This window comes from Erpetoichthys calabaricus, chromosome 3 (genome assembly GCF_900747795.2).
Source record: "Erpetoichthys calabaricus chromosome 3, fErpCal1.3, whole genome shotgun sequence".
NCBI lineage: Eukaryota > Metazoa > Chordata > Cladistia > Polypteriformes > Polypteridae > Erpetoichthys > Erpetoichthys calabaricus.
In genome coordinates, this window is record NC_041396.2 from 166,448,895 (window position 1) to 166,474,141 (window position 25,247).

The 25,247-nt window shown below is 37.2% G+C and overlaps 1 protein-coding gene across 8 annotated transcripts in view; it reads right to left on the bottom strand.

The window, feature by feature from the left end:
• Window positions 1–2,857: 2,857 nt before the first annotated feature.
• senp6a (SUMO specific peptidase 6a) overlaps window positions 2,858–25,247 on the bottom strand; it is a 162,090-nt gene continuing 139,700 nt past the window's right edge. For all 8 annotated transcript variants that reach the window (XM_028797497.2, XM_051925555.1, XM_028797491.2 and 5 more), the window contains 3 exons: window positions 20,380–20,448; window positions 18,534–18,684; window positions 2,858–3,366 (listed from right to left, as the gene is read on the bottom strand). In XM_028797497.2, coding sequence (XP_028653330.1) covers window positions 3,160–3,366; window positions 18,534–18,684; window positions 20,380–20,448 — 427 coding nt within the window. In that variant the 3' untranslated portion in view covers window positions 2,858–3,159. The remainder of the gene's footprint in view (window positions 3,367–18,533; window positions 18,685–20,379; window positions 20,449–25,247) is intronic.

A 25,247-nucleotide genomic window follows, 5' to 3' on the forward strand; every position in this document is an offset into this window, starting at 1 on the left:
ATTATTAGTCATACTGTTGAGTTTTCAGACTATAGTATGTGTATATACATTTGTCAATAGGTTCTGTTTTATAATAATAATAAAAAAAAATCCCTCTAGGAACAAATAAAGTTGTCTCTACAGGGTATCAATGACATTCAACATCAAAAGTTGGAACTCCTGAAAACTGACTTCTAATGTTGATCAGAGAAATTCACCAAAGTGTTTTTTGCAGTGATTGTCGTATTTGTTAGTGACCTTGGCAGCTGGTTATTTTTCTGGAAATTCACTGTACAGCCAGCTTAGGCAAATTTTTTTTGTCCAAATACTCCATGATGCTACAAGAGGCCAGGGTGCCATCATAGACTTGTAGAAGCGATGCACAGAACTTTCAAGACCATTGCTGATATGGCCATCACTGATCACAAATACCTTTGTGTATGTAGAAACCATTTCAGCTATGGAGATGCATTTAAAAAAAAACGAAACTCCATCTGTCCACTGAAGTGCTTCAAAGTGCTGTGCTTTATTTTTCTTCATCTCTAACTGCACACGTTTCAAGTCCCACGGCTCTTCGATTGCTGTCTGTGGGTTGTCAGTGACCTTCAAACAGGTAAAAATGGGTCCCCAAAACAACAAAAGTTGAGAAACACTTTAAAAGACCTTTTTTTTTTTAAAATCTGAACTCTGTAGAATAATTTCTCAACTAAGACCTTTCACTTATGCCTTCACCCAGTCCTAACAGTTTTTTTTTTTTTTAAGTGATATGCTTATTGATTATATACTTGACATAGTGAACTGGGGTCTAATCAAGAAAAACAATCCATACTCTCCTTAACAGCTTTAAACCTACTTCCATCTTGCCTTTTTAAAGTACAAATCTAGAAAAATCAGCTTATCAGCAGTTAAATGGTTACTTGAATATACAACCAATTGTTGCCTGTCAGGTTTCAGAACAAATCACAGTACAGAAACAATACTGATTAAAGTAGTAAATGACTTGCAAATTAATGCGGACAGAGGCCACATTTTTGTTCTAGTATTCTTAGACCAGAGCACAGCATTTGACATCCAAGACCACAGGATTCTTATAAATCATTTTAGACAATGGATGGGTCTTCCTGGGAAGTGTTTTAAATTGGTTTCAGTCTTATTTATTTTTTGTTAGACATGGCAATGGTAGTTTGGAGGCCCATGATATTGTATACTGTGTGCCACAAGGATCTATTCTGTGCCCACAGTTATTTTCCACCTAAATGCTTCCATTAGGCCAGATTATCTCAAAGCATAAGGTGAACAACCACAGCTATGCAGATAACAATAGCACCTGATGACCCCAATACTCTGGACCCTAAGATCTACTTGTATTTTTGAACAGATGAGTATTTGTCTTCTATGGGTACATAAGGAAAAAAACAAATCTTAGTTGTTGGCAAAAAAAAAAAAAAAATATATATATATCTTCAGGATAAATTTGATCCCTTAGCATTAAAAGCCAAGCTGGAAGAAAAAGAAAAAAGTGTAAGCACTGACACTGCAAAAAATTAGACCTCTTATAAAATTGCAAGATACTAAGAAATTCATTCATGCTTGTGTTTTTAATCTGCTAGATTACTCCAATGCACTTGTAACAGGACTACCTAAGAAAGATAAATATGTTGCAATTAGTCCAAATTAGAGCAGCAAGAATGTTAACCAGAAAAAGAAAACATGAGCCCATCTCTCCAGAGTTAGCATTATTATATTGGTTACCTGTGTCCTTTAGAATTGACTTTCAAATACTATTAGTGGTATATAAAGACCGAAATAAAATAGCTCCTTCCTATATTTTAGAATGCCTGCCCCCCTACACTCGAGGTCATAACCTTGAATCTTCCAATAGCTATCTTCTTATTATTCAAGGAGCTAAGCATAAAAACTCTTAAAAACCCATTTTAAGTTGATTTTTGTGTAGGTAAAATTTTGTTTTACTCTTAAGAGACAATACATGTATTGTTTGTGGATTTCCAATCATTACTAATCCCAACTTTCTCTGCTTTCTTTTCTAGTTTTTCCTGTGGTGGCATTTTACACAACTACCACCTGATCAAGGCATAATGCCACCATCTGTGATGCTCAAATTAAGGCAGGCGCCCCAACTGTCTATAAGACCCACTGCATTGAATTCTCTGAGGTGAAGCCTGGAAACAATGAGGAATGACTTAAGAACATTTACAGTAGGTAGAAAGTCCAGAGGGGGCTAGGTGGTCTTTTGGCCTTGGGACCCTACAGATTTAGTTTTTTAAAAATGTATACTGTGCTAGAGACTATATACAGTAACAAATTTGTAAAGGACCCTAACTTTCTACTAATTACATATGAATTTTATGTAAACCTGTATGGATTTACTTAGTTATTTATTCATTATTTCTTTCCTAATATAATTTTTCTTTTCTTGTATGTATTTTTGACATTTTGTAAAGGACTTTGAGCTACATCCTGTGTATGAAAATGTGTTATAGAAATAAATGTTGAACAACCAGAACAAATCTTTAGATGTTTCTATTTTTTCGTATTTACTATTTCCATAAAGGTGTATGTGCTTATTTTGAAAATGATTTGCTACATCTAATAATGGAATATATTGTTTTAAAATGGCAAGGAAATTAGAATCTTACAAATGTAATGCTAGGCAATAATAGAGTTACAAGAAAAGAAAAAAAGGTACCACTAACAGCTGAATAGTGAAATAATGAAAAAGAAAAAATAGTTTGTGAAAAGTACATCAGAATAATCCATACATTTTTGTTACGAAAAACAAATAAACCTTGTATTGTGGGTTTTAAAATGGGAGCAGAAACAGACAACCAAAACAAATAAAACTATGAAAACACACAAGAACCATAAACCATTTTAATTTTATAATAATAATAGTTTGCTATTATGCTACTTATTAACATAAAATACATAGCTAAGCTGAGTCTATCAAGTGAAAAAGTAATTACAAATGCTGCAACACCAGCAACTTTAATATATGTACATAACTTTGCTTAAAGGTTCTGGAGGGAATCTGATATTGTATTTAATAAAAAAAAAAAAAAAAACAGCAGCACACAATCATGGGCATACCCTTTAAACCTCTGAAGTGCATTGTGAATGAAAAAGTTCTTTTAAATCAGCACTTGTGTGTAAAATCAAGTTTCATTCAGAGCAGCTTGTACCAGGAATATCTGCATTATGGGAAGATGTGACACCAGTTCCACAGTCTTTATGTCCTTTTTTAAGCATTTGTTGCTGTTCCTGTAACCTCAGGATGAGTTCCTTAATTTCCTCACGTTTTTTTTTCATCCTTTGCTGGGGAAACCAGTCTGTCAGGTTCATTGGCAAATCAAAACTTACAATTGGTTTCTAGAAGAGAGAAAGAAATATTTTGAAATGAACTGTTTAAAATAAAGAACAGATGTGACTCTGTGACAAGACACCACAAAGACGTTTCTTAGTGTATAGAATGGCTGAGAGTCATGACTCCATCCTTGTGAACACACTTTCCCTACCAGATAAGGAAATTTATGATTGCTTTCTATGTTGCATTACAATAAACATATTAAATCAAACATTAAATATAGATTAATATTAATTAGGTAAACAATCATTCCGAGTAAAGAAGTAGAAAATTTAACATAAAATAATTATTTAAAGATAATGACATAGAAATGTTAGCAATGGTCCAGCTTGGTCAATTAGTTCAGAATAACCAACATGGTTTTAGCCTTCCTTATAAGGCAAATTAATTTAAAAAAAAATCAATCCAAGCCATCCAGGTGGATATTTTTTTGCTCAGCAGGTTGAATACTCCATTTGGATAGGATGAAATAGTGCGCTAGTAAAGTAGTGTAAGTTACTGTAATAAAACATTCATTTAATAGCTGCAATCCATTGGTTGTTGCAGTAGTACAGTTGATACTATTTTGATTCCAATTCCAGTCTCAAAGGTAAGCTCTTTCCAAAAAAAATAAAATTAAAAAGGGGTAGCATGAGTCACCCACAAAACATGTGAACCAGGGGGGCAGGGCAGGGGCTCCCTCAATTAAGATCAGTTAAGTACATTTCTGAAAGATTTTGACCTGCAGCAGACCATGTTTCAGAGTTCCTGTCTCAACATCAAGTGAAATCCCCATATTAGATACTGAACACTTTAGGGATGGTGGAAATTTACAATAATCCTCTAAGGATGCAATAACTTTTCAGTTTTAAAATATTTGCTTACACTGCTCTGGTACATTTTATGGATGCTGAACCCTGGGACTTCTACTTTTTTGACAACACTTAACAGCAGCTGGTGCACAAAATGAAAGAAGTAGTTCTGCATTTCCTTTCAACAGCTACTGAAGGAGGCACAAGTTCATTACTACATAACTTATTCCATAATTTCGAAGTCCCATGCAGTCCATTAAGTATTTGGACACTTGCACAATTGTTATTAGTGTGTCTCTCTCTCCAAACATACTGGCATTGAAATGAAGCAAAGGATATGAGCTATTATTGTAGATTTTCAACATTAAAAATTGTGGCTTTTTACTTAAATGGGTAAATGTTATAGGAATTGCAGCAGTTTTTATATGTAGCATCCACCCCTCCACTTTAAGGAACCATAATGAATTTGACAAATTTATATTAAATAAAACTTAGTTTCAAATCCTCTGCATCCAATGAGTGCCTTAAGTATGGGAACCCTAGACATCAAGCACTGGGTTTCTTCCCTGGTGGTGTTCTGACGTGCCTGTACTGCAGCTCATAGTGCCTGCTTGTTTTAGGGGCTTACTGCCTTTAGTCCTCTCTTCAGCAAGTGAAATGCATGCTCAGCCAAAAGATGTTGTTCCTGTTTTGGATGCACTTATTAGTAAACTTTAAACTGGCATTTCACTTTACCAGTTTTTGTATCTTGTGGTAAACCTCAGAATTTATGCTCTTGCAACCTTCTGTTTATAGTTGTTTTATACATAGCTATGCCTATACCCTAGAGAGTGTTTTTCAGCTGGTGGACCGTTAAAAAGAACTTTTCTTTACAGAGGAAAGCATTATTCTGTCATCCACTGCAGTGGCCTTCCTTGGTCTACCTTGCCTTTGGATATTCATGAGCTTACCATTGGTACATTATTAAACAGGTGATTCTGGCAAACCTAAAGCTTTTGGCATGTCTTGGGTTTTTTTTAGCCTCATGACGGGCAAAGTAGGTATCCTATAAACAAGCAAAAGAGGACTAGAGTATTGCCCATGATCTAAAAACAACAGCAAATTGAAAGACTACTGAAAATAAAAGCAATGCTATAATGAAAAAATCTACTTATATTTCAATTTAGTTTCCCAATTTGTGCCAATCAATGCATTTTAAATTTGCTATTAAGACAAAAAGATCCCTAAGAAATTATAATCAAGAAAAAATGAAACACTGGTTAAATAATAAGCCGCTCAGTGATAAGAAAAAAAAAGGGATGGTATATCACTCTGCAGTTTAAAGGGAACATCATCTAACACAACAAAAGGAACAGGCCTGCAGTACAGTATATGCACTGCTTGGTGCACTTTAAATACTCACCTCAAGGTACAGACACTATTAAAACTGAGCATTAATTTTCTTAGTCAAAATAGGCCAACGGATGATGATAGAAAAAGGACTAAACTGACCACTTTGCTTACAATAAACCAGTTTCACATTTAGCTCGAACTAACCTGTTAAATACAAATGATTTTTTCTTTCTTCCTCAATGGACTTATGTATTTCTTATTGGCTAAAAAGTAAAAATGAACTGACAGGCAATGTGACGGATGCTGATATTACTAAGAATGCAAGCTTTTTTGGTTAAAACTAATTAAATTTACATGAGCATCCTTTTACAATTTCCTCAAAAATAACTTCATAAAGGACTTGGCAAACTGAATCCCAACTGTATTACAGATGTAAAACTGCAAACAATTATTACTAATCAACCACCTGTCAGGTATATATAGGTGTCTGTGACACCCTGTGTAGTGGCAAGGTTAGCACCAGGCTACACAGTGTTGTAGTTTGGAACCGACCAGGATCAGATTTGAGAGAAGTCAGACAAGGAGACACAGACACAAAAAAGGTGTTTTCCAAAAATGAAAGTGGGTTTTATTTACATATGCACAAAGAAAAATAATGTCCCAATCAAAAATAGCAAATTATATTTATAGTGAATTTGCAAATCAAAAAATGAAAAATAAAGACAAAAATGTATATACACAAAACAGTAGTCTTCTTAAAGAAACAATCAGGAAGAAACTACACAGAACAAAGTCCAAAGAATCCCAGAAATATTTAGAAGAAAAAGTGTATATAAACAAGAAAAACAAAGTGCACCACAAACTCAAAATCTATATAAATACCTCCACCAAAACAATACAATAACTATGAGATATCTATATATATCTATATATCTATATCTATATATCTATATATATATATACACACACATATATACACAAAAAATATTTACAAATAAAGAATAAGCCACTGTTTGGTATACTAAAGAATAAGCTATACCACCACACTATCCACAGCACTGAGTCAAAAGACAACCCCTAAAGGCAGGAAGTACCACTTACACTTGGGGAACAAAACTTCACCCAAGCCGGCAACATGCAGCTCTCTTCCATCTATAGCAGCTGATGTAGGTGCATTCTGCACAGGTGCTACACTCAATCCCTGCAATTAAATAGACTAGCAGCCTTGCATGTGGACTTGAGTGCAGCCCAACACACTCCCTTCAGACAAGCCGATACTTTCTATGAAAGTAAGTTACTTTTTCTTGGATATCCCCTTCTCAAACTATAGTATAATCCTTTAACATCATTATTGTATAACAGTCCCCTTTGGGGAGGAAAAAAAATTATAATTGTAATTAAAACATAAAAATAACAGAAGGAAATACAGTGGTGTGAAAAACTATTTGCCCCCTCCCTGATTTCTTATTCTTTTGCATGTTTGTCACACAAAATGTTTCTGATCATCAAACACATTTAACCATTAGTCAAATATAACACAAGTAAACACAAAATGCAGTTTGTAAATGGTGGTTTTTATTATTTAGGGAGAAAAAAAAATCCAAACCTACATGGCCCTGTGTGAAAAAGTAATTGCCCCCTGAACCTAATAACTGGTTGGGCCACCCTTAGCAGCAATAACTGCAATCAAGTGTTTGCGATAACTTGCAATGAGTCTTTTACAGCGCTCTGGAGGAATTTTGGCCCACTCATCTTTGCAAAATTGTTGTAATTCAGCTTTGTTTGAAAGTTTTCTAGCATGAACCGCCTTTTTAAGGTCATGCCATAGCATCTCAGTTGGATTCAGGTCAGGACTTTGACTAGGCCACTCCAAAGTCTTCATTTTGTTTTTCTTCAGCCATTCAGAGGTGGATTTGCTGGTGTGTTTTGGGTCATTGTCCTGTTGCAGCACCCAAGATCGCTTCAGCTTGAGTTGACGAACAGATGGCCGGACATTCTCCTTCAGGATTTTTTGGTAGACAGTAGAATTCATGGTTCCATCTATCACAGCAAGCCTTCCAGGTCCTGAAGCAGCAAAACAACCCCAGACCATCACACTACCACCACCATATTTTACTGTTGGTATGATGTTCTTTTTCTAAAATGCTGTGTTCCTTTTACGCCAGATGTAACGGGACATTTGCCTTCCAAAAAGTTCAACTTTTGACTCATCAGTCCACAAGGTATTTTCCCAAAAGTCTTGGCAATCATTGAGATGTTTCTTAGCAAAATTGAGACGAGCCCTAATGTTCTTTTTGCTTAACAGTGGTTTGCGTCTTGGAAATCTGCCATGCAGGCCGTTTTTGCCCAGTCTCTTTCTTATGGTGGAGTCGTGAACACTGACCTTAATTGAGGCAAGTGAGGCCTGCAGTTCTTTAGATGTTGTCCTGGGGTCTTTTGTGACCTCTCGGATGAGTCGTCTCTACGCTCTTGGGGTAATTTTGGTCGGCCGGCCACTCCTGGGAAGGTTCACCACTGTTCCATGTTTTTGCCATTTGTGGATAATGGCTCTCACTGTGGTTCGCTGGAGTCCCAAAGCTTTAGAAATGGCTTTATAACCTTTACCAGACTGATAGATCTCAATTACTTCTGTTCTCATTTGTTCCTGAATTTCTTTGGATCTTGGCATGATGTCTAGCTTTTGAGGTGCTTTTGGTCTACTTCTCTGTGTCAGGCAGCTCCTATTTAAGTGATTTCTTGATTGAAACAGGTGTGGCAGTAATCAAGCCTGGGGGTGGCTACGGAAATTGAACTCAGGTGTGATACACCACATTTAGGTTATTTTTTAACAAGGGGGCAATTACTTTTTCACACAGGGCCATGTAGGTTTGGATTTTTTTCTCCCTAAATAATAAAAACCATCATTTAAAAACTGCATATTGTGTTTACTTGTGTTATATTTGACTAATGGTTAAATGTGTTTGATGATCAGAAACATTTTGTGTGACAAACATGCAAAAGAATAAGAAATCAGGAAGGGGGCAAATAGTTTTTCACACCACTGTAGAATGTATAATTATGGCAAAAGTCTCATTGCGAATGGAGCAAATTGCTGGTAAAATCTTCTTTGCCATGCCAGAACACAATGTGACTCACGATCGTACTTCAAAAGAAGTGTCGGGATCAATTTTCATAGTTCTTTTTCTGCTTCATCTGGAGAACTTGCCTTGAATTTACACTCTCAATTTAGCTGGATACAAGAGGCTGTACCTGATTTTGGCTTTCCATAAGCGCTGTATAATGCTGTAAAATACAAAATGTTTAGCAGCTGTAGAAGGTGATAAATTTGGGGGGAAATACAAATGTGGTTATTTTCAAATAAAATCTCTTGCTTTATTCTGAGAAGTGACATCAAATTTAATTGAGACTGTATTTTGTCAAAACGTACAATAAGGCTTCTAGGTTTTGAGGCATTCAATCCAGGTATGCGGTAAGCTGCTGATATCTTGATGTCTTGATTTAAATCCTCTCCAATTATTTTAGAGAATAGTTAAGCTATAAATTTCACTGGGTTTGGACTTTCACGGTGTTCAGGGAGACCTTCGATTCTGATATTATTACTTCCGTATCCATTATCCAGTGAAGCTAGTCTGTCTCCAAGCACTTTGCATTCAGAATTTGCAGCCGTTGCTTTTTCGTCAGCGGTAGATCACAAATTGTTCAACTACAGTATTTCAATACGAGTCATGAATGTTTGCTTAAAATCTTCAAGCTGAGCACCAAGTGCACTAAATTAATTCTCAAGTGTGTTTGCACTTTCCTACATTTTTTCCTCTATTTTTTCTAACATGCTTTTAAAGGTTGCCTCAAAGAGATTACTTAAACGTTTCCCCTAGTCTTTAATATCCTGAAGCAGCTTCTAGTTTGTCTTGTTTATGTCCTTTATATCTTTCCTTATATCCTTGAGAGAGCAGTAGTTATTGCGGTGAGCAGGGGGTAGCTTTCTCAGTTCCAATTGAACCTTCTGGAATCAATGAGTTATCCTGTCCTGATTCTCTTGCAATTTTGCTCCCACTTTCACTCTCAGCTGGAGCTGATGCTGCGGCGTCAAATTCCCGGAGTTTATTCTTTTGGGACTGTTAAAGATTATATTCTAGGTTTATACTATTTGGACTGTATTGCCATTAGATATTTCTACTTTAACCCTTCTACACCGCTGCTGGGGGGGCTTGTTTTGTTTTGGACGTGAGCTGTCTCTAGGTATGTGAGAGGACTGGGACTTCATGAAGTGTGGTCTAGCCTCATATGGGGAGGCAAAACAAGTGGGTGGGGAGGCAAAATGGAGGGTGGCAGGGGGCTGAGGGGGGAGAGATAGCTATTTCCAATCTATCCTTTCTACCCCCACAAATGTAAGCACCAACACTACAGGCTTCTTAGCAATATCCTGTGGCAAAACTGGAAATTAAGGTTAAAGCTATCTTATTTAATGATGCACTACCTTAACTTAAGAATAATGTAAGACTACAAAATGTCAACAAAAGGTCTGAAGCAATGTCTCTATGATCAAAGAGTGAAGTAAGCTGGAATGTCAAAAGTCTCAATCACAAATTAAAGAGAAAGAAAGCATTCTCTCACCTAACAGGTCTAAAAGCCAAGATAGTATTTTTGCAGGAGACCCACTTATTAAGCAAGGATCAGTTTCGGTTGCAAAGAGATTGGACTGGCCAAATATTCCATTCCACCTATACAAAGAAAACTAGTGTGGGAATTTTAATACATATAACAATTTCATTTGTAGTATCAGATTCTGAAAGGCGATATGTGATGTTATGCGTAATTTAAATGTAAAGTGGTTTTGATAAATATCTAAGCACCCAATGTGGATGATAGTGACTTCATCCAAAATGTACTTGCATCAATTCCTAATGTGAGCACTCATAAAATTATAATGGCCGGAGACTAGGGGTGGGCGGTATGACCAAAATTCTATATCACGGTATTTTTCTAAATTAACCCGGTTTCACGGAATTTGACTGTATTTTTTTCCCATGCATGAGTGGATGTTAAACACATTTTCCACTGCAATTACTGGCTAAGAATAACCTATTCCACTGTCAAGAGCATTGTACAAAAAAAAAACATTTTAATGTGCACACAAGTATTAATACAGGTTTGCATTGCCCCATAAAGTGATACTTTTCAAGGGGGTGGCACTAATGAAGAGAAGGAAATCACATTGCATGACAGATGCAGTCAAAATATAGAACTTTTTTATTTAACAAATTTTGCAAAAACTTAAATTATAATTTTGACAACATATTTTCAACCATCCAAAGAGGTATTTAGACTTAGGAAAATATCCAGAAGTGCTTGTCAAAAGTTGTATTGCACTGAGCATGTCTTAGAAAAGGAATAAATAAATATTTTTTGTAAAACAGCTACACTTTCTGTTAATGTTAACAATCTCTGTCCACTGACACGTTAAAGTGACTTTTTAAACAACTTTACCATCATTAAACTGCATAATATTTAAACTAATAAATAATAACAGTAAAATAAATAATTGTATTATTACTGATAGTTGCACTATTACTTCAAGGCTTCAAAAGCCCAGGTGCATTACACAGTATTCACCAAATTAAAATAAAATAAAACAAGTGCAATCTTGGTGATGACATCTTTACCAACTAAACTATCATTTAGGTAAACTGCATTAATATGGACCTTGCTTCAAGCTAAGCTATATACATAAATAATACAACTGCAACTTGCATTTATAATTGTATTTGTGGTATAGCCCTACGGAATCGTATTAGGGCCACGGTGAAGAAAAAAAAATACGGACACGGAAGAAAAAAAAAAAACTATACGTCGAGAATAAAGTCGACATTTCCACTCTATTCTCATAGTTCACTTTATAATTGAAGTAGAATGTCGTAAACTAAACTTCATCCTAAAATCATTGTTTAATTTACTAGATTTTCTCAAACCCTGTCATAAGTTAATGTAGCACATTAAATGCTTTGTGTTAAGTGTTCCCCGACCCAGTTGTTAATCACTACGCTTCTTAAACTGACTTCTTCCGCACTAAGAGGAGACAGTGATCACCATACAGAATCCATTCACTGTATGATATTCCTGCTCTCTGAAAATTTTGAATGCTAAGATAAATACTTGATATCATTTTCATGATGAAATGCATTAAAGCAGGTATTAAACATGCACGGTAGTGTGGCGGTAGTGCTGCTCCCTCGCAGTAAGGGGTCCCCGGTGTACGTTCAGTGTAGAGAACTTTATGGCAGGTGTGACGAGGCTCCGAAAAACTGGATGTATGAATGGGTATCGCACAGGTTTAACTTAAATATTGTTTAAATGTTGGGTTTGTGATCTGGTGGTCGGAGAGATGAACACAGAATTCAATGGATGTTATTCTGAGCAGGCTTTCTTTATTGCACGCTTGCTGTCTCTTCTGACGTACCAAAACCCCAATTTCTATCCTTCCTTTTTCTTTCTCCACATAATCACCACACGATAAAGGTCTTTGTGAAATTAAAACTAGTTATAAACTTAGCCCACGGAGTGTTCAGAACTTTAAAAATATCTTCGTTATACATGTTTAAGCAAGGCAGGGTACACCCGGGACACCCTTGCTGCGAGGCAGCAGTGCAACCTCCACGCCGCCGTGCCCCCACATGATTAATACATGATTTAATGCATTTCACCATGAAAATTATATCAAGTATTTATCTTGGCATTCTAAATGTTCAGAGAGCATGAATATCATGTGAATGGATTCTGTGCGGCGATCGCTGCCGGTGCCTCCTCTTAGTGCAGAGGAAGTCAGTTTAAGAAGCTCGGGGAACACTTAACACAAAGCATTTAATGTACTATATAACTTATGACGGGGTTTGTGAAAATCTAGTAAATTAAATATTCATTTTACGATGAAGTTTAGTTTACGATGTTCTACTTTAATGACAAAGTACGAGAATAAAGTCAACATGTCGTCACAATATTACACAGTACCCAGGTACATTACACTGTATTGAAAACAAATAAAACAAGTACAGCTTGGCTTGCAGTATTATCCAGTAGTATAGAAACAGTATTTACACATCTGACCTTTTAAAACTAAAGCATCTCCAGGCGACAGACGTGACTCCTTTTTTTCGGCTCTCTGTCCATTTTCACCGCGCGGCATACCTATTCTACCGTCCACTATTTGATGGTGTAGCAGTGAAAAAGAGCCCTAGTGCAACAAATCTGTGTTTAGCGGTGTAGCAGTGAAAAAGGTCCCCACTTGAACAGTTTCCCGCTGCGCCACGTTCCGAATGTCGTTTAGGCAATTTAAACCGGTGTTGCGGTACAAGAAAAATCCATATCATAAAAAAAATAAAAAACGGTTTTCGGTATGAACCGGTATACCGCCCAGCACTACCGGAGACTTTGTGTTTTAAATCCAGACCTGGATAGGTCTTCAGCCACAGGGGCAATAACATCACACAAAAACAATCACAAAGTTTGTAATTGATAATATCTTATCAGACCCTTGGAGATTTTTAAATCTAAGGTCAAGAGCACATTCCTTGTTCTCACCAGTACATTACTGTTAATCAAGAACTGATGATTTCTTTATAGATAATAATTTTTTGCCCATGATCAAATCTTGCAAGTACAACGCTATTGTTATATCTGAGCATGCCCCTCTGATCATGGATCTCAAATCATTATGACCCACGTACTCATCTTGCACCTAGCATTTTAACCTACTTATATTGGGTAACGAGAACTGTACAGAATATATATCCAAGAAAACTGACTTTATTTAATTATTTATTTAGGCACAAGTACATCTTCAGAGGTCTCCCAGAAAAATAAATTGGAACCAAGAAGGCATCAGAGTTAATCAGTGAAATTACCAGAATAGATCAAGAACAAGTCAGGTTTCCAAATGAGGCAATTTATAGGAAAGACAGGCTTTGCATTCAGAACTCAAACTCTTGACAACTAAAGAAACTGAACAACTAAATTTTTAAACCGCGACATCATTACTATAAATACAGAGAGAAGGCTAATAAGATCTTAATTCAACAAATCCACAAGCAGAAAGTTCAAAATGCAATACCAGTAATTACCAACACAGACAGAGAAAAAAATCATTTACTGTCAAAATATACAGTGCATCCGGAAAGTATTCACAGCGCATCACCTTTTCCACATTTTGTTATGTTACAGCCTTATTCTAAAATGGATTAAATTCATTTTTTTCCTCAGAATTCTACACATAACACCCCATAATGACAACGTGAAAAAAGTTTCCTTGAGATTTTTACAAATTTATTAAAAATAAAAAAACTGAGAAAGCACATGTACATAAGTATTCACAGCCTTTGCCATGAAGCTCAAAATTGAGCTCAGGTGCATCCTGTTTCCCCTAATCATCCTTGAGATGTTTCTGCAGCTTAATTGGAGTCCACCTGTGGTAAATTCAATCGATTGGACATGATTTGTAAAGGCACACACCTGTCTATATAAGGTCCCACAGTTGACAGTTCATGTCAGAGCACAAACCAAGCATGAAGTCAAAGGAATTGTCTGTAGACCTCAGAGACCAGATTGTCTCAAGGCACAAATCTGGGGAAGGTTACAGAAAAATTTCTGCTGCTTTGAAGGTCCCAATGAGCACAGTGGCCTCCATCATCCGTAAGTGGAAGAAGTTGGAAACCACCAGGACTCTTCCTAGAGCTGGCCGGCCATCTAAACTGAGAGATCGGGGGAGAAGGGCCTTAGTCAGGGAGGTGATCAAGAACCCGATGGTCACTCTGTCAGAGCTCCAGAAGTCCTCTGTGGAGAGAGGAGAACCTTCCAGAAGGACAACCATCTCTGAAGCAATCGACCAATCAGGCCTGTATGGTAGAGTGGCCAGACGGAAGCCACTCCTTAGTAAAAGGCACATGGCAGCCTGCCTGGAGTTTGCCAAAAGGCACCTGAAGGACTCTTGGACCATGAGAAAGAAAATTCTCTGTTCTGATGAGACAAAGACTGAACTCTCTGGTGTGAATGCCAGGCGTCACGTTTGGAGGAAACCAGGCACCGCTCATCACCAGGCCAATACCATCCCTACAGTGAAGCATGGTGGTGGCAGCATCATGCTGTGGGGATGTTTTTCAGAAGCAGGGACTGGGAGACTAGTCAGGATAAAATGAAAGATGACTGCAGCAATGTACAGAGACATCCTGGATGAAAACCTGCTCCAGAGCGCTCTTGACCTCAGACTGGGGCGATGGTTCATCTTTCAGCAGGACAACGACCCTAAGCACACAGCCAAGATATCAAAGGAGTGACTTCAGGACAACTCTGTGAATGTCCTTGAGTGGCCCAGCCAGAGCCCAGACTTGAATCCGATTGAACATCTCTGGAGAGATCTTAAAATGGCTGTGCACCGACGCTTCCCATCCAACCTGATGGAGCTCGAGATGTCCTGCAAAGAGGAATGGGCGAAACTGGCCAAGGATAGGTGTGCCAAGCTTGTGGCATCATATTCAAAAAGAATTGAGGCTGTAATTGCTGCCAGAGGTGCATCGACAAAGTATTCAGCAAAGGCTGTGAATTCTGAGGAAAAAAATCAATTTAATCCATTTTGGAATAAGGCTGTAACATAAAATGTGGAAAAAGTGATGCGCTGTGAATACTTTCTGGATGCACTGTAATTCACACATTTAGAGACTACTATAAGTCCTTACAATCTACTTGGTTTAAAGAAGATAAGACACAATCTAATGCATTACAGATACAACAGCTAGATATTCTCTGTGTACAGGAATTGGATAAGCCTCTGACACTTTCAGAATTCCTGGAAGCTAAAAAAACTCACTTCAGAGTGGGAAAGAAGCAGGCCCTGATGGCTACCCTGTCAAAGTTTATAAAAAAAACATTCAATCAAGTTAGCCCCCCTTTTATTAGCAACATTAATAGAAGCCAGAGACAAAATTCTACCTTAAACTTTTCCCCAAGCATGAATTACTATCTCTCTCTAAGAAAAATAAAGACTTATTACAATGTGCATCATATAGACCAGCTGTGCGCAACCTGCGGCCGTACGGCCGCATGCGGCCGTGGGCAAGGACTTTGGCGGCCGTGGACGTGTATATTAAAGTGTACGTAATGGCGGCCGTGCAGGTGTAGGGTCTCTGGACTCCAGCGAGTAAGGGGTCTCAACGCCGTGGAATCTTTGTCGGCCGGGTCGGTATGGTGACGCCGAAAGCCGATTTGGACTCTGGGGTCTCTAGACTCCTGCAAGTGTAGAATCTCAAACACCGCAGAACCTTCCTTAGCCGGGTCGGTATGTTGACCAAAATGTTGCCCTTTATATATTCATCGAGGCCTAGGGACTCTCGAGCTTACTCCGCATTTCCTGGGAGAAACAATTGCTGTAAAGGTTTTTTGTCCTATATGACGTTTCGTAGACATTTTTTTTACATATGTAGACCAGTAAATTGAATATTGTCAGATATATCATACTCTGTTTTAATGTGTAATCTGTAAATTTTTACATAAATCATAAAACATTATTAAGTTTACTTGGACTTACTGGCGGCCGTTATTAAAGTAAAAAGTCTGTAGTGCGGCCGTTATTAAAGTAAAAAGTCTGTAGTGCAGCCGTCAATAGCGGAAAGGTTGCGCATGCCTGATATAGACCAATCTCACTTCTGAATAATGATGTTAAGATACTCTTTAAAGTTCTAGCTACAAGGACTGAGAAAGTGCTTCCTTCAGTAATATCACAAGACCAAACCGGATTTATTAAAGGCAGACACTTAGCTTCCAAACTTCGATGCCTGTTTAATGTAATGTATTCACCGACAAAGTCTAACACCCTGGAAGTCTTATCTTAGTATACAGAAAAATTATTCAATATGATTGAATGGGACTACCTATTCACTATACTGCACAAATCTGGGTTTAGCCCGAACATACGTGCATGGATCAAACTACTGTATACCAGTACAGAAACGTCAGTCTGTATTAATAACCTTCAGACTAGAATGTGGTACTAGACAAGGATGTCCATTTGTCACCTCTGCTATTTAGCCATTGGCTGTTCACTTTCGAAATGCTTCCGAGATAAAGGGTATTATCAGGGAAGGACTTGAACAGAAAATATACATATATATAGTACCATATCATCTGCATATAATGATATCAGATCCACAAAATAATGTGCCTGCAGTCCTAATATCAACAGCAAAATTTCAAAAGATACCTGGACTCAAAATTAATTTGAATAAAAATGTGCTTTTTCCAGTGAACTCTCTGGCACACATAAATTGGACATCTTCTCTTTTATTGTCACAAATTAGTTTAAATACCTAGGGGTAAACATCACAAGTAAACATAAAGCTCTTTTTCAACAAATTTTGCTGTCTGCATGGAAAAACTTAAATAAGACGTGCATAGATGGTCTACCCTACATCTCACTTTTCCAGGGAGTATTAAACACTGTCAAGATGAATATCCTTCCTAAGCTTCTTTTTCTTTTTAAAAGCATCCCCATATACATTAACAAATCATTTTTTAAGAAATTAGATTCAATCATAACCTAATTTATTTGGAATTCAAAATATCCAAACATCTAAAGGGCGACTCTACAACAACCTAAAGCATAAAGTGGCCTGGCTCTACGAAACTTTCAATTTTATTACTGGACGGCAAATATACAAACTATAACAACCTGGACATTGACATATATAGATGAACACACACAGGGTTGGTCTGCAATGGAAAGAAAATCCTGCAGTACTTCTTTATATTCCTTGCTTTGTGCCCCAGTAAATATAAGTTATTGTCAATATACTAACAGCCCAATTGTCCTTCATTCACTCAGAATATGGGACCAATGAAGGAAGCACTTCAAGATAGAGAAGATTTTATCTGAGGCATCTCTATACAATAACCACCTTTTTCCATCCTCTTAAACTTAAACAATTCACTCTAACTCTATATGCACAAAGCACACAATTATTCAACATAAAATCTTTTAGCGAGCACACCTATCTTCATTTAAAATTGTCCAAAATATTTCCAGGGCAAGATCCAACCTGTGAACATTGCAATCAAGCTCACTGGGCCATATGTTTTGGGCATGCAGCAAATTAACATCATTCTGAACCAAAATCTTTAAATGCCTTTCACATAGACTTGGTGTCACAATCTCTCCTAATCCATTAACAGCTGTGTTTGGGGTACTCCCAGATGGGCTTATAGTAGAGATGGACAAACAAACTAATTGCCTTTACTTCACTCTTAGTACATAAGACTTATCTTGCTCAACTGGAAAAACTCTTGCCCACATCTTTTAAGTCAACAGGCAAATGATATTATATACTATTTGAAATTGGAAAAAATTAAATTCTCACTTATAGGATCTGTTCAAAACTTTTTTTAAAACCTGGCAGGATCTAATCAATATCATTTTAGAATAAGCTTTTTATATTGGGGAAAAAGGATTCTCTTCCCTCTTTTCTACTCAAAGTTTTACTCTGGCTGTCGGCCTTCCTCTCCTTCTCTTGGGTGGGGATGAATTGAATTACTGCCTTATGGAGATCTTATACATAATAAAATATATATGCTGGAGTGACCTTTCTTCAAAAACGTTTTGATCACAGGTAAATGCAATAGATTATTCTCTTATGTTGCTACTCTGTTTTGTAAATTCCCAAAGCCAATATATAACTGTTCTGTGTATGTAAAAATACTGCAGTTCTTTTAGTGGAAAACACCATCTCAGTGTTACAAAAACTAAAAATTCCTAAATTTTCATAGGTTCTGCTACATACTGTCTGCTCAAGCAATTTAAGAAAAAACAAAAACATGCAAATAAAATAAAAAAAACATAGCTAACAGACTATTCAGAAAACTGGGAAAAGACAACAAAGGATTAAACACAGTTGAAAATAGAAGGGTTTTAAACCATCTGAGAAATATGATGGGAGGACGCAGAATGTGTTAATCCAAAGTCATCAAAAGGTAAGCAAAATAAATGATATATTAAAAGCATCACATAAACTTACCTCAAAGAAACTTTGTACATACTGTAGGATGTAAACTCCACAATCACTAAAGTTGTCCTGTTGTGGTACCTTAGGGCTTGAGCCTTTCATTACATCTTTGTTAAAACTTCTTTTGGTTCCCTTTCTTGCTTCCCATTCAACCTCCAGGTACCTTAAAAAAAATGTTGGACTTCAAGATTTACCAATCCAAACATGAGTCAAGCAAGCAGTGGGAGAATTAATTAACAGGCTATTCTAAGCTACAGCAAAGAGGCCCTGCCTGGGTAGGGGAGTTTGGTGGGTCAATGGATTAAGTTTAATATTAGTTCTACAACATTTTAGGAAAATATAACTATTGTAACAAATGCAGCTTACCTGCAAGCACAGATGAGGGAGAGAGAAAGAGAGATGTGATATGTGTGAGCCACACTGCCTCCTCAGGTCTAATCTCATGACCATACTAACTGTAAACACCCCACACCAATGCAAACAAGAAAAATGTACGACAGGCGACAAGAGATGGAAAGCTTTTTATAATCATTAAATAAACAAATAGGTGATTTATGCGTAAAGGACCGCAGAAGGATCAGCATGTAGTTATCAGTACACTGAAATTCATTCTTGCATGTCTCCTCAGAACAGTTAAAAAATATGACAAAAATTTCTTAGCATACTGTAAATAACTTATTAATTAGTGACTGCAGTGGCGATGGGTAAATTGAAAGATTAGGGCTGCCCAGTGTTGTTAACACGTCATAATCAGAAGATGTCTCTCTGATTTTCTCTCATGTGGCTAATCTGTTTAATGCTTTAATATACAGGGATGCCACCTTTAAAATGCATGGTGAGAAACTAACATTATCTGGCAAGTCAGGTTTAGTTTGGACTAAAACCTCACATTGTCCATGTTAGACCCTCACACATTCATTTTTTGTAAGCCTCAGTGCAGCATCTGAAATGAAGCAGAGCTAGAGATAGAAAGGAGGACAAAGCAGCTGCAGGAGCATCTGTGTGACAGGAGGACAGGGTGTTATCCGTATAGTCTGTGCTTTTAAGGCAGCGAGTCTTCCATACCAGTGGTTCTCAAGTTCAGTCCTGGGTTGACTCCCTGTGACTTCAGGATTTTCTCCAAACCAGCTTCTTTTAATTAGACTACTTCTAATACAGCTGTTATTTGTCAAGATTCTATCCTTTTTGTTATCAATCCATAAATTACAAGCCAGTTATGCTATTTGTTTTCTGAATGAAGCAAGAATTTGTAAGTTACATGGATTAATACTAATCTTTTAAATTCTAATATTTCTTCAACAAGTTGATTTCTCTGGATTCATGGAGGATTTTGATACAAGAACACCAGAAAAAAAAGTTTAGGAAATTATGAACATATATTTTGTTATTATGCAATTTTGTGTTGTGCATTCACCTAAGATTTTGTGGATGTTGTGGTTGACTAGAGAGACAACAATAGACCTTTGTATAGATTGGTGGAAGTGACCTTGCTGATCACATTGTGTTGTTTGCAATGGATTCATGCTGATTATTCCTTTAGTGCTATTTCTTAAATGTGTTCATGGGTCACAGGTCCACAGCAAATAATATATTGATACTTTAGTGTGTTAAAAGCAATGTTATGTGTATCAAGTGCAACACAGTGATCTGCTCTTCATGTATGCAGTTACCTACCTGAAGGTAAAGTAAAGAGAGGTGGGGTATTCATATTAACCTGAAGGTCACAGGAGACTCAAAGCTGGCTCCAAAATATGGGCCTCCAGGTTATTTAAATTAGCCCTGAAAAGAAGGGGGGGGGGGGGGGTTTGATGGGGTGTAAATGGTGTTTTTTTTTAAAAAAGAAAAAAGGAAATCTTACTCTCGTAATGTTTTAACCACTGTAGATCGGGTTGGTCCTCTTAGAGAATCCATAATAAGTATGCATGGCCTAAAAGACAAAATAAGGTATTCATAGTCTATGAGACGTAATAGCCAAACATCACTTTTCAATATATATTTAGTATCCTTGATAAGCACTATTTCTTGGCCTGTCAACATTGAAAACATTTGTAAAAGCACACAACTTGCACTGTAGTGCAATAATATAATACGGGAAAAGAAAATGACTTTGGCTACATAACTAATTCGAATTCAGCACCAGGATGCATATTAAGGCATATACTGTAAATTCCTTTTGCACAGCATGGGCAGGCTGAACTGACTCAGAACAATTAAGTTATTTCTTGGAGAATGTTGAATATCAGCAACTTAGATTGCACAGTTTATAAACCCGTGACAATTAATAACAGCAGTATTGATCAAGCAAATGTATTTGATTATGCAACATGCTTACTAAACAGAAAAGAATAACTGTTTTTGCTAAGGACATACTGTAGTGCCGGACCACTGTGGTGCTTACTGTAGGGATCTCACTATCCTTAAGAGGGCTGATAGCTCTTGCTGAAGTAGTTGAAATTTGTATGCGACTTGGGGACTTCAAGTATTTTAAAGGGATCCCCAGCAAATGGCTTTGGCTCTGAAGCAGCTAATTTGTTGCCAGGGGCTGCAACAGGAATGCTGAGTGCTGTGCTGTCATGTGTTGCAACAGAAGTGTTTAATGCTTCAGTTCTATGCAGTAATCTGTCCATTATAAGTGGGTTAACAAACCTCTTTGTGTGAAGCTGCAGATGTATCTGTTGGCAATCTACCTACAAGAAAATTCCACTGAAAACAGCATCCCAGGTCCAAATCTTAGCTTTGGGACTCTTCCCTCAGTCTGCCCTGTAACTCTTCTATGATCTGCCTTATCCTTCACCTGCACAGTCTTGTTTGTTGCTGGCTCCGCTTCACACTGCTCACTTTGGGACAGCACAATCTGCCACACTTTACTTTTCCCCAGATTCATAAGCCCTGAGCTCTGTCAGCAACCATGCACGCAGGTCAATGAACTTAACAAATGGACAAGTGGTGGTGGAGCTGCTGAGGTGGCTTACTGTCAGCTCTCTTGCTTCTTTCCTGTACTAATGCTGCAAAAACCATTCCAGATCCTGGACCTTAGGCATACAAATTCTTCAGCAACTGCCAAGAGGCATCCAGCATGTCCATTTTAGGTCTCTGTGATACTCGCTGCTTTGCTAAGTCAAACTGTAAGTCTTTTTTCTTGTCCAGGTTCTGTCACCAATGGAGTGGCACATTGCTGTGGAGCTTGCTGGTACAGAGTGCCAATGGATTTTTGCTTTTTTCTTCTCTCTTTTAGGTAGCTTAAATTACCAGTCAAATCTTCTCAATAACAGCTCCTGTTTAATTTTTTTACTTTAAATTATATAAGTGTATGTTGTTATTTTAATTTCTGCCTAAAATTCTGACGCCATACTGAAATTACTCATGCTAAGCTATGACTCTGAACACCTAAAGGTGCAACTTAAGAAGAGATTTTAAAGTGTTTTTGTAGGCAGGATGTTTCATTAAATATAATACTAAATGAGACACATACTTGGGCTTAGAGATGGAAAAAAAACAGTTTAGTTTATAAGATCCACCATCCATTATGCTTTTATACATTTTAATGCAATTTAAAATTCGTATGCAAGGATTGTCTCTTTTTAATACTGTCATTTAAATGTTACAAATTTAAAACCATAGTGTCATTTTATATAGAAACAAAATTTCAAAATGGTTAAATTATTTTATTTAGGCAGCTGAATATCCTTGAGTGGACAAAGACTGTTGCATACAGACCTAAAACATAACTGCTTTTGACAACATATCAAATAAATAGGTAATGAGCAGTGCAATTTTTTACTTTTTGCTATGTAAATACCATCAGCAGTATTTTTGCATTAAGGGCCAGAGGGCATAGCTCATACCAGATATTGTGCAGAATAAGTAATAAGTTTCCCTCACTAATGTTACTTATTAAAAATGTTAAAATGTTTATGACAATCTCCTTAAGCATTTTTTACATTTTTCTGTCATACATCTAATGTAATTTTCTTCTTTTTGTAGTATGTACAACTGCCTTTTTGTTGCATACAACCTGTACATTTTAGTTTAATGGTGGGTCTTTTTAAAATCTCACTTTTACACTTTATGCAATGCAAAGAACTACAAAGAGTTTAGTACCATTTGCTCCCTCTGAAAAGTGGAAAAAGCACAACTATATCAGGAGTGCATCACTAAAAAGATATTATACTGATCAAAATGAAAGCGGTTGAATAGCATCTCAATTGTCATCTTGTAAAGAGAAGACTAGTCTGATGGTATTAAATTTGAAAAAGCCATAATGGAAACCTTATTTTTTTAATGGAATGAGAGGAGTACACATGTCAGCAGTACCCCTGTTTCAAAGAAACACATAGATTTGTAGAAAACATTTTTTTCAATTGTGCTGGGCTTTCACTGTCCAGCCCAAACCTGGTGCTATTATTGTGGCTTGTTCATTTTCATCTAAAAGCCATTTAATTCAAAACTTGAGATGATACGGTTTCAATTTAAACAATTTAGCAAATATAGGGCTATGGGTATTGTAAGGCTATCAACCTACTTAATGTTTAAATCTAAAATGATCTCTTGCCAGTCTAGTCAGTCCATTCACCAGCATTCAATTTTTTGAATACAGCTTTTTTTTTTTTTTTAATTTTTCCCCAAGAAAAAGGATTTCTCATTATATTTATAAATATACTTTTTCTTTTTTGCATTTCCTTGTGTTTTCTATTAAACCAACAGTCCAGTCTTTATAAACATCTTGCGCATTGCCTCCCCAATATTGACTAAAGTGCCAAGAAACTCTCTTAAAGGATTTTCTGGTTCTGAACTATAAATGAGGGGTACTCCTTTACTTTCCCCTAAGAACAAGCATTTGACATGCCATGCTTTCTGAAGTACAGTTAGGTCCATAAATATTTGGACAGAGACAACTTTTTCCTAATTTTGGTTCTGTACATCACCACAATGAATTTTAAATGAAACAACTCAGATGCAGTTGAAGCGCAGACTTTCAGCTTTAATTCAGTGGGGTGAACAAAACGATTGCATAAAAATGAGAGGCAACTAAAGTATTTTTTAACACAATCCCTTCATTTCAGGGGCTCAAAAGTAATTGAACAAATTAAATAACTGGAAATAAAATGCTCATTTCTAATACTTGGTTGAAAACCCTTTGCTGGCAATGACAGCCTGAAGTCTTGAACTCATGGACATCACCAGATGCTGGGTTTCCTCCTTTTTAATGCTCTGCCAGGCCTTTACTGCAGCGGCTTTCAGATGCTGTTTGTTTGTGGGCCTGTCTAAAGTTTAGTCTTCAACAAGTGAAATGCATGATCAACTGGGTTAAGATCAGGTGACTGACTTAGCCATTCAAGAATTTTCCACTTCTTTGCTTCAATAAACTCCTGGGTTGCTTTGGCTGTATGTTTTGGGTCATTGTCCATCTGTATCATGAAACGCCACCCAATCAATTTGACTGCATTTAGCTGGATTTGAGCAGATAGTATGTCTCTGAACACCTCAGAATTCATTCGGCTGATTCTGTCCTGTGTCACATCATCAATAAACACTAGTGTCCCAGTGCCACTGGCAGCCATGCACACCCAAGCCATCACACTGCCTCCACCGTGTTTTACAGATGATGTGGTATGCTTTGGATAATGAGGTGTTCCACGCCTTCTCCATACTTTTTTCTTGCCATCATTCTGGTAGAGGTTGATCTTGGTTTCATCTGTCCAAAGAATGTTTTTCCAGAACTGTGCTGGCTTTTTTAGATGTTCTTTAGCAAAGTCCAATCTAGCCTTTCTGTTCTTGAGGCTTATGAGTGGCTTGCACCTTGCAGTGCACCCTCTGTATTTACTTTCATGCAGTCTTCTCTTTATGGTAGACTTGGTTATCGATAAGCCTACCCCCTGGAGAGTGTTGTTCACTTGGTTGGCTGTTGTGAAGGGGTTTCTCTTCACCATGGAAATAATTCTGCGATCATCCACCACTGTTGTCTTCCGTGGACGTCCAGGTCTTTTTGCATTGCTGAGTTTACCAGTGCTTGCTTTCTTTCTCAGGATGTACCAAACTGTAGATTTTGCCACTCGTAATATTGTAGCAATTTCTCGGATGGGTTTTTTCTGTTTTCGCAGCTTAAGAATGGCTTCTTTCACCTGCATGGAGAGCTCCTTTGACCGCATGTTGTCTGGTTCACAGCAAAATCTTCCACATGCAAGCACCACACCTCAAATCAACTCCAGACCTTTTATCTGCTTAATTGATAATGACAGAACGACGGACTTGCCCACAGCTGCCCATGAAATAGCCTTTGAGTCAATTGTCCAATTACTTTTGAGCCCCTGAAATGAGGGGATTGTGTTAAAAAAATGCTTTAGTTGCCTCACCTTTTTATGCAATCGTTTTGTTCACCCTACTGAATTAAAGCTGAAAGTCTGCACTTCAACTGCATCTGAGTTGTTTCATTTAAAATTCATTGTGGTGATGTACAGAACCAAAATTAGAAAAAAGTGGTCTCTGTCCAAATATTTATGGACCTAACTGTAAATGTTAACAACACATTTATGCAGATACTATCTGTGTAAGCCCATGCTGTAAAAAGCTCGGGGTCCTAGAAAGTATTGAAATGTCAGAAAAAAAACTGAAATGTAGAGTTTTCAGTTAACTGAAAGGAACTACGCTGGGCATCTCTTTCCTAGGTGGTTTTGTTTAGCCGACGTGCTCGCATCACTTGTGTATTAGCGGCTAAGCAACTTTGTC